The sequence below is a fragment of the Sardina pilchardus genome, chromosome 1, assembly GCF_963854185.1.
Source record: "Sardina pilchardus chromosome 1, fSarPil1.1, whole genome shotgun sequence".
NCBI lineage: Eukaryota > Metazoa > Chordata > Actinopteri > Clupeiformes > Clupeidae > Sardina > Sardina pilchardus.
In genome coordinates this window covers 29,627,456-29,638,607 of record NC_084994.1, presented here as the reverse complement: position 1 = coordinate 29,638,607, position 11,152 = coordinate 29,627,456, and the positions used below count along the sequence as shown (strand labels likewise).

Genomic DNA, 11,152 nt, shown 5'->3' with positions numbered 1-11,152 from the left:
TTGTCCAATATCTTTTTTTTCCATCGTCAACAGCAAGTTAGGAGCTCCTCCCCTCTCAATGAGGTAAGCCGGGTTAGACGGAGCCTCCTTAATTACTAATATCTCGAGTCCAAACGACGCGTCCCCTTGTCCTAGAAGCCCCATCATGCATGTAATGTCTCGGTCCGATCGCGTCTGACCTTTTTTTTTTTTTTTTCCCCTTTTTCAAGTACCAAAAGAGGGGGAGACGGCCCCCCTTTTTTGTTTTCGCCGGGCATGGGAGATCAGAGAGAGCCGACAATGGTGCAGAAGTCCACTTCGTTCAGCATCAAGAGCCTGCTGCTCCCGTCGAAGTATGACAGCCCGGACACAGGAGTCTCCGAAGAGAAAAGTGTCCCGGCCACGGACTCGGAGAAATCACCGGAACCGGCGGACATGGAGTCCAAGACGTTGAGTCAGGAGCCGCCACCGCCGTCGCATCCCCCCGCGTCTTCCCGGGACGACGAGGAGGGGAGTACAGAACAGCCCGCAAAGCAAGGCAAGAATGGGAAATTCGACAAGCCGCCGTTCAGTTACAACGCTCTCATCATGATGGCTATCAGACAGAGTCCGGAGAAGCGTCTGACGCTCAATGGCATTTACGAGTTCATCATGAAGAACTTCCCGTACTACCGCGAGCACAAACAGGGGTGGCAGAACTCCATACGGCACAACCTGAGCCTCAATAAATGTTTCGTGAAAGTGCCACGGCATTACGACGACCCGGGCAAGGGAAACTACTGGATGCTGGACCCGTCCAGTGACGACGTCTTCATCGGCGGAACGACTGGGAAGCTTCGCCGTCGCTCGGCAACCTCCAGAGGTAAACTGGTGATGAAGAGAGGTCTCCGTTTCGCGCCCCTCGGTTTGGGCTTGGGCGAGCGGCCGAGCAACCCACTGTACTGGCAACTATCCCCCTTTTTACCTATACACCCCTCGCACTATAACGGATCTACCCACGGATTTTTAAACCAAGGACACGGTTACGGCTCTCTGTTGCCCGGCGTTGACGCGCTAAGTAACGGTGATGTCTCTCGTCCCATCCTCGGGAGCTCGAGTGGGAGTCTCAACCTGTCAAATGGATACGGGGTCGCCTCTCCACCCACGGCTGGCTTGCTGTCTGGCCACAATGGATATTACGTTCCGGGAACGCAACAAGCCCAGTCCCTGCAAAGCGGACCAGGCTACGGCATCTCCAGCTCGCCGCCAACCCTTATCTCAGATTCGCTACGAACTACTCTCCCTTCCTTCTCTCCGCCGCTCTCCGGTGGCTTTTCTGGGGTCTTGTCGCCTCACAAGAGGGTCGCGACCAATTCTTACTTGAGCTAAGCTCGCATTTTTGGACGTGTTAGTGTAAACTTTTCCTCCTCGAAAGTCCTTGACTCTAAACCCCCCTCTCTATGAGCGCAACGAAATAGGTGCAAGGTCTTCGTGTTTTGCATTCCACAAGGACTATACATTCTAATGTATATAAGGGAACGTGGTTTTGAATTCTTTCTTAGAGTAACTTCATGCCAAAGGCAATAATATGTTTTTACTATACTGTTGTTATTTATAGGTTGAACATTTTAATTTATGTTTTTTTATTTATTGAAATGTACACTGATTTTTTTCTCTCTATTCATATGAAACACTGTGTTTGGTTAAATGGATCAGACTTTTGTTATAATTGTTATGTTAGGTTTTCTTTACTGGTATACAATGTCCCCCAAATGCTGCGCCTTATCAACTTCATGGTTCTAGTGGACCCATGCAGAGGAAATATAAGAAATATGGAAGACAATCCTACACAGAAGTGTTCTGCACAATGGACCATATATGGAAAAAATAAGATATACTTTTAATACACTTTCCTACATTTTATGAAGACTACTGTACTGAGTAGGCAATTTTTGGATGGAATTATACTAGTTATACTTAAAGCTGTCTGACATCAGACATAGCAGCAGAAGAAACAAAAAAAAAGGACGATTATTTGTTAAAGACACGTAGGCCTAACTGCTCTACAAGGGCCAAGTCTGACCTCATGCAAGCGCTCAGGACCAACCGTCTGACCCGTCGTCACTCTCGCATATGATCTCTACTCAAACTGGTATCATGATGTGGGCCAAGGGTGAGATTGTGTCGACCCAACCTATGTGGTTATTCTTGCAGCCATACGTTTTCATAATGTTATGCACATTCTACGCACGTAATAGCCTATCTAATTGACAATCCTTATGCGTAAGAATATATTTACTATAACCATTGCTCATATATGGGCATTGGTGTTGTAAAAGAAATGTTGAGAGCTGATGGGGAATTCTCAACAGACCAAGCACACAAACTCTCGCCGTTTTTTTGGGGGAGTATGCGGCGGGATTTCAGGTGGCATGGACTTTACTCTGACCTTTAGCCATGCGAATTTCATACATGTCACAATAAGTGTTTGCACTTTTAGTTTATAGGCCTAGCCATTTACAAATGTGAGACGTTCGTACTACTACTAGTTTGCTGTTTTTATTTGTTTGTTTCTGTAAATTAAATTTGAAATCGATGAAATGGCAAAATAAAGTATTGAGATATTTCCTTACAAACAATGTCACAATGTGTGTTAAAAAAAAATATGCTGAAATCATTTGCATATTATGCCTCCAATCACTTCACAGAGAGAGCGAGGGAGGAGAGAGAGAGAGAGAGAGAGAGAGAGAGAGAGAGAGAGAGAGAGAGAGAGAGAGAGAGAGAGCATTAGCTCATTGTTGCCTTTTGTATTTGAAAGAGCACACACTGTTCACGGGTTTTGGGTTTTTATTTTATTTTTTTAAAATCATACATTTAGCCTATTTAGGACAAACACCCCTAAACAAAACAACAACAACAACAATAACAACAACAACAAAAACAGAACACGTAGCGCGTCCAACCAACAAGCCAACTTGAATGAAACGTGAATAGACATGCACTTCTCCGCAAAGTTTAACACTCACTGTATCATCCAACAGAAATATTGAACAACAATATTTTGATATCCTTTTGTTAGTCGAAGAGCATAATTAGGCCTTGTCACAATGAGACAGGCAAAAACGAAATGCAAGCCAACAACAATATGATACACACGTAGCCTATACAAGAAGCACAACACCAATACAACGCAGGTGGGCCTGTCTCCAACACGTTTGACCTAGGCCTGTTCTTCACCATGATCAAATGCTCACAAGATATGCCAGGGAGCTGCCTAGATTCGCACAGATACGTACATTTTACATTCTAACTAGATATGGCATTTCGGTGCAATCTAAGACTCTTTTTAGAGCCAGGGGTTGTTGCTATAGGTAGCTCCTAATAGCTGAAGGTATTTTAACAGGCTATGCAAAACAAGAGCTGTCACCTGACCTGAGATCGCAGCCCCGTCTTGCGCTTCTGCAGATATCGCCAGTGCTGCGTCGCTGACATGCTCGTAAACTACTGGCGCCATTTCTGAAGGCCAGAGGTAGGTCACATTCGACTGATTGGAATAGGTTGCAGGCCGATGAAGAGGACAAAGCGCACTGAACGCGAGCTGGGGAATAGCAGAGAGGGCCAAACGAAGGACAGGACGTGAATAGCATTGGCGACTATATGCGAAGGAGCAGAAGGAACAACTGGATAGATAGTGAATGGGTTTGTGCATCGATTCAGCTAACAGTGGGCCGATGTGAAAACCTACGCTTCATACCCAGAGATCCTAAGAGAGCTTGAGGTAATGTGTTTATATGCGCAGGCCTACAGTATCTTCATAGCCGTTATCGAAAAGAAAGATAAACTCAAAATTAGTTCGGTCCTAGGGTGTGGGCTGCGGGAAAACATACAGTAAGGAAATGGAGCCGGTCCCACTGATTTCCTTTTCTTTCTTTTTTTTCTTTTTTTTTTTAAATCTAGCGATGAAACAGCCAAAACTAAGCATTATTCCTCACGGGGAGGCCTCAATGGGTGTGTGAACCCATCTCCACTTAAATACTGGGAACCTGCATGACCAACTCATAAAGAACGTGTGATTTGAAAAAAGGGCATGCTATGACAATTTAAGATTTATAATAAAGATATATCCTTAGACAGGCATATAGAAAATTCAAAAGTTGCTTCAGCAGCTGAAAACGACCATGAAGAGAGGGTGGGACAGATAGACGAGAACGTGAAACAATTCGTACATGCAGGCAATTAATGTCCCGACCTGACCACTTTTTTTTTAAGAGCCGTGGCATAATGGAGTACTGACTCCACCTTCAATGTGCATCTGCAATTATGGATAGGTCATAGAGTTTTACTGAATACAATATATATATATATATATATATATATATATACACACCTGTAATACATGATAATTATCATGAAATGCAAATACAGTGCAATACTCAGTGTTTTCTCTGCACATTCTACCTTGATTTGCATGGATAAAAAAAATACATGTTCGTTTTTGAAAGCATAAGTTAAATGTTCTCTTTGAACATATTGATAAAATGTTACATTCTTAAGTAAATACTGTATTATTTTAGGTGGCATGACTACAAATAATGAGAGAACAGTTATCAACACACACAGACACACCACCACCACATACAGTACACTCATGTTGTTCATGTTTGTGCTTTTCTAGAACTTTGAATTAATTTGTGAAATTACACATTAAAAACGTTGCCGCTTGAACACAATCAAAGTATTGTTATATATTTTTAAATAATGTAACCTACGCATTTAAACTGTCTTTTGCCAGTTACATAAATGCCAATATAACTGTTAGGCCTACATTAATGATGATATTTTGGGGAGAAGTTTGGAAAGCAGGAACTAACGACTAACCAAGTGATACTTCCATGTTCCATCAGTGCCACACAGGTTCCATTTTTTTCCCATTTTTTTTTTTCCAGGTCCAAGAGATTTTTTTTCTGTGTTACCCTCTTTAGTGCCTGCTTTCTTTTAAATGACATTCTCACCAGAATAAATGTCACATAGGAAATCATACGGTGCCACATTTTTATTTTATTTTATTTTTATTTAGTTATTTTTCCACAAACAAGGCAATTCCGGTAAAAATCCGAAGCAACACAATGTAGTTATAATACCTTAGCATTATATACTATTATAACATAATAGCTCAGGGTCTTTTTTTTTGATGCTATATTGACATACGGAGAATGGAGTCTCCGACATTTGGAATGTGCTCCTGGAATACTGGCCATTGCATTATATTGCGTTGTTGTAATGGGTAAGAGCATGACCCTTGTCTTCAGTTTTGCACAAATTCAGTTGTCGCTTAGCGCTATCCAATTATGTAGAAAATTGAAGAAAAGGGGTATTCCTACATTGAGTTAATTTCAACTGTTTGAAAATACATTCAAATTAATAGACAGCAACCATGGTGAATAATTGATCTATCTATCTATCTATCTATGTATCTATGTATGTATCTATCTATCTATCTATCTATCTATCTATCTATCTATTTTGATAAAGGAGGGCTAGGCGATGACAAAGAATTCCACAAGCTCATGCAGGAACACTGAAAAGGACCATTCTGGTTCTGTTTTGAAATGCTTGGCTTAGTCTGATGAATTTTGTATTGGGCCTCTGTTTGGATTCCCACAGAATGTGGATATGCTGCACATAAGAAGGCTACACACAGAAAACAGGTCTACCCACATCTGCTTATCAAGAGATAATATTAATTCTGACAACGATTCATTGATCGGCAAATTGGTAGTTCTTGGTAGTCGACTTGCTTTAAATTCTATTTTTAACGTCTATGTTATTGTTTGGTACAAAAGCATATGGAGACATTTTTTGACAACCATCAACATTGATTTGAGTATCCATTTTAATCAATAGTCCAGAGAGAGAGCATTTTCTAAAAATATTGCCTGCACACCTGCATACCTTTATTTATGGTTATTTTTACCATCTATGTATCAGAATAGCCTTCAGCTGTTCAACATAAATTGCATTCCAGTCACTGTACCATTTTCAATATTATCTTGATTGCCTCTTTATTTCTGAAAGCATCTTTTATTTTATGAAAGGGATGCTTGGTTACCAGGGGTTTCTATTAATCTGAACACACCAGGGCTCTGTTTCAAACGGGAAAAACTGCTTCCTTCTAAGATATCTAATTAGGGAGCAAGGCAGCAAGTGCCGTTCGTAACCGAAAAAAAAATTATTTTCACTGCCTTCTAAGATATCTTAGATATCCAGAATAACGGTCAATTATGAAGGCACCATGGATGTACACTTCAAGCTGCCTTCTACCCTTAATACTTTGTGGCAACGTCTATTTACTGGCGATTATTTGGACACAACCATCATTGCCAGAGTGATTTGCCTCTTCTGTTGTTCTCTTCTGTCTATGATGTGTCGTACACATCCTCCTCTAACATCCAAAGTTTTAACCGAAGGAAGTGATTTGTAGAGACGGCTCTCAGCGCCAAGGGCTCTAGAGGGTGACCCCCGACCCCGGGGGGTCATGGGTTGGCAGGCTTTCAGTTCAAAGGGTTCATGAAGGAAGGCTCACAGACTAACAGACTTAGCTTCCTCTTCCAGGTCACGTATGGCAACAAAACAACTTCTAATCCTTCCTTTAGATGCAGGGGGGGCTTTTGGCTCTCATCTCTCTGTGGTAGCCAAGAACAACAACATAAAGAACCCTATGGCCATTAAGCACCTCGATTCAGAAGGAGATCAATCCAGGAGTCCAGCTAAGCTTAAAGCCTACCTTACACTGACAGACTTTGACAAAATTTGGGAAAGATTCTTGAAAGGTTGTAGTCTTTTGAGTAAAGCTTGAATGAGGGGCATTAGTTAATTCAAATACTGCAATCTTTCAAGAATCTTTCCTAAATCTTGTCAAAGTCTATCAGTGTAAGGTAGGCTTAAGTAAACCAAGCAAGCCAGACTTGAACAAAGCGTCTGGGCGGCTCACTTAAGCAGAGAAATGCAAACAGTTCACTACTAGGCGCATGCAAATCATTTTTGGTGTGTTCTTAGTCAGTGCCATAACTGTTTTGCAAAATGTCTTCTTTGCCTAGCCCAGCTTTATCACAAAGTCTCAGATAGGTGCTGTAGATAGATGTGTGGTTTTATAGACATGTCACTGATGTCAAAGGGAATTTAGGATACATTTACAAGTTGTTTAATCACTCATCATAACTGCATAACATTAGCTGTTTTTTATGTATTTATTTTAATAATTTCAATTGGACGAATCATCAAAAATAATTTGATTTCATATCATAGATGACAGACAAATGCCTCAAAAATTTCGACAGCTGAACAAAGACAAACCTGAAGTAATGATATTTGGTAAAAAGGAGGAAAGACTTAGGGGTTGCCACTCTCCTGGGCACAAAACGGTTGAAAGCAAAGGATACTGTTAAAAAATATTGGTGTAATTGACAGTGATCTAAAGTTCAACAGCCTCATGAAAGCAATAGCTAAATCACCTTTTTACCACCTCAAAAATATTGCTAAACTTAGAGGGCTGATGTCAAAGCATGATTTATAAAAACTAATTAGTGAATTTATCTCCAGCAGGGTTGATTACGGCAATGGGCTTTTCACAGGCCTTCCTAAAAATATTATCAAACAGCTTCAAGTGATGCAAAATGTGTCAGTCAGGGTTCTCACACAAACTAAAAGAACTGACCACATTACTCCAAGCCTAACTCCCAAGTCCCTATACACTGGCTTCCAGTAAGTCACAGAATTGACTACTGCCTGTTTATAAACCCATGAATCAGTAAATGGAGCAGGACCTAAATACCTATTAGACATGACTCAACTGTACAGACCTTATCAACTGCTCAGGTCTCAGGAGAAAAAAAAAACCTGCTTTTAGAACTAAACATGGTGAAGCAGCTCAGCTCTGGAACCAACTTTCTGATGGCATCAGGCCCCAACTGTAGCCAGTTGTATTTAGAATTCTAGACCAAACTGTTCTCAGATGCCCTCTGCTAATGGCACTGTGTTGCACATTTTGAATATGCCTTTAGATTAATCTACCTTGTGTCTTTTATTTTGTCTTTTAAATTGTTCTTTTTTTTACGATTTTAACTTGTGTGCTTTATGTTTTTTTTTAATTAGGATCTTTAACTTTTAAGCTATTCTTTGACTATTGCCCTTCTATGATTTTATTTGCTATTATGGTTTGCTTTCGTTTATGCATATGACCTCTGTGTATGAAATGCGCTATGTAAATAAACTCGACTTGACATGTAATTATATTGTAAACCCCTTTTTTTGCCAAGATGAGAGTGCTTTTTGTATTTTTTTTTGTCCGATATCATGCATGCAATACCTCCAAACACTTTTAGAGTTCTCCGTGGTGCAGTTAGAGGTACAGTCAACAATTGGACGTCATTTCAAGTCCATAACATTTTTGTCCAATGCAGCAATAATCTCCATAGGGTCCGCTAGTTGCCCATTCTGTGACGACATTGCAGACAAACACAGTATCTGTAGGCGGCCCGGGCTCTGAAAATAGGAAACGAAGAAAGTGGTGGCAGCGTGACCCAAACAAAAACAAAACCCTGCATGGCTTTATTCTGGGAGTGCTGAAGAGAATTAAGAATGATATGTTTGGTTCTCGGCTAAAATAAGATATATGTTGTTTTCTCTTTTCTTTTTTTTAAAAAAATATATGTTGCTTTGGGACCTACCAGTCATTTTAAACGACGATTCGAGACATAAACATAAACAAACACGGCTTCCTGTGCAATCGCTGATTATGCATTTAACTGACAGTTAACCAGTATTTTAGTAAGAATATTGTAGTTTTTTTCCTTTTTTTAAAACTAATTCCTTTCTATTCAATGTTATTCATGTAGTACCAAATAACAACTGAAATGGCCTTAAGAGCCTGAAGCTTGAACCCCTAAGTGATGCGGGAGGATTTGTCTGTGTGAATGTTAAACAACCACTAATCTCCGTCCGCAGGTTAAAGGCTCTGTTTTATTGTCCCAGGTGAGTGTGTGTGTGTGTGTGTGTGTGTGTGTGTGTGTGTGTGTGTGTGTGTGTGTGTGTGTGTGTGTGTGTGTGTGTGTGTGTGTGTGTGTGTGTGTGTGTGTGTGTGTGTGTGTGTGTGTGTATGTGTGTGTGTGTGTGTGTGTGTGTGTGTGTGTGTGTGAGAGAGAGTGACTGAGTCAGTGAGTCAGTGAGGGAGTGAGTGTAGTGAGTGAGAGAGAGAGAGAGAGAGAGAGAGAGAGAGAGAGATTGTGTATATTTGTGTGACATAGTCATGAAATCCAACACCTCCACCCACATGGCTTACTAGAGAACAGAGAATGGAGGTGTATGGGGGTGTACGGGACTTTTCGGTTTATATTATGCAAAGCCATCGGTAACAAAGAAGGACAAGCCTTTCCATAGAACAGAAACCCTATGCAAAACATCAAAATGCTGTTTCTAGCAGGACATTTACAGAACAAAGGTCTTCTGTGTAATTTATGTACTGTGCAGTAGTGTTTGATAGTTCTATTATTCTATATTGTCGAAGCATTAAGACTAAGACTAAGATTAGAATATATTCTGGAAACATTACGATTAACATTAGGGTCACTGAAATGACCAGATTTAAGCTGAAATATGTGACAGTTGCAAACAGAATATAATGCAGCAAAGAAGCAGAAAAAGACAACAGAAATGAAGGAAAAATATCCAACTGTGCTCGTTTGTTAGTTGATTTATTTATTTATTAATGTCATGGGTGTTTAAATGCACAAAAATCATAACATTAAACTGAAAGTCAGAGAACACTGATGTGTTTTGTGAGAAACCTTGCAGACTAAACAACTAAATAATTTAGCCAATTTTTATTATCTTTAATAATCATATTAATAAGTATGTCCACTTTAATTTTCAGTTGATTTGAATTCTCAACTTTGTTTTTAAGATTCAAGAAGTGTGTTTTATGTTATTTTATTTTGTTTTGATTCAATGTTTTGAATTACCATTCTTTCAGTCTAGTAACTTTAGTAAAGATTCCACGTTTATTCAATTTATCTGAAACGCACAGCCTGGAAATAAGCATTATGTCAGAACCTTAAGTGATTCTTGAAATATTCAATGTAGTCATGCATGGTCATTTCAATAGGCCTATTAGAGTCGCAGTTATTGTTGGACAAGGGGGATATGCTAAGAAAAGATAAATATATTCCTACTTAATACACATAATTAATTTATGTTTAAAATATAAATACATCTCACATCCCGCAACACTGAAAAGTGAATGACAAAACAAAATTTAGCTTAGGACGTTATGAAAAAAAAGAATTGTGTAAGGATTTATTTGATGCTTTAAATAACACTATCAGTAGAATTATGGATGACCACGAAAAGTAATGCATTTAGTAGACACTTGTCGTTCATTAAGAGTTAATTTAAAAAAAAAAAAAAAAAACAGAAAATGTTAAGAAATGATCATAAATATACAATTTCCCACGTATTACGCTTCATTTGCACAGATGTTAATAATATTACATTTTCATCAGTATCTATGCCTTCTGTGTCTAGCAACCTGAGACGACAGTGGACGAAGAGGCCAGAAAATATAAATATGGGTTGGCGAAAAAACATCAGCGTCATCGGCGAACGGTAGAGCAGATGAAACATCTCTGCCACACACCAAATGTATATCTCAAATTAAAACAAACAACAAAACAAAGAAGCAAGGTAGCAACGGTTCCAACCAGTGGCGCAGCCTCCATTTACAGAAACTCCAAATACGCTCTCACGAGCAAGGCCACAGTGGCGGCCATTTTGTGGCAAAGGTCTCGATAGCATGTGACAGTAGGATCAACAAAGGGAAGATTACAATGAAGGAAGAAGGGGGGAAAAATCAAGGGCACACACACACACACACATTCACACAAAACGAAAACGAGGGCGCAGACATCTTTTGAGGCACTTCACGGAAAAATGGATTAGGGAGTCCTTCTGAAGTTCTGGCCCACTTGATGCCGTCACGTGGAGGTTAACTGGTGGGACCCCGTTGGCACGCTATGTTACGTGACGCGCATGCTATGAGCATGCGCAGACGGTTCTCTACATTTTGTGCTGAGGTTCCCTGATCCGCTTGCGTGTGTTTGGGCACGGAGGCTTTTTCCAATTGTAATGGTGTCTCTGTCGC

At 40.1% G+C, this 11,152-nt stretch overlaps 1 protein-coding gene across 1 annotated transcript; it reads left to right on the top strand.

Moving 5' to 3' along the window:
* The first annotated feature begins 25 nt into the window (after positions 1 to 25).
* On the top strand, positions 26 to 2,557 carry foxg1b (forkhead box G1b). Its single transcript, XM_062541334.1, has one exon. It carries the CDS (start codon positions 256 to 258, stop codon positions 1,345 to 1,347), a length of 1,092 nt encoding a protein of 363 aa, XP_062397318.1. The 5' UTR covers positions 26 to 255; the 3' UTR covers positions 1,348 to 2,557.
* The last annotated feature ends 8,595 nt before the right edge of the window (positions 2,558 to 11,152 follow it).

Excerpts from the sequence above, each read along its gene's own strand:
- foxg1b (XM_062541334.1), top strand. The coding sequence starts at position 256 with ATGGGAGATCAGAGAGAGCCGACAATGGTGCAGAAGTCCACTTCGTTC.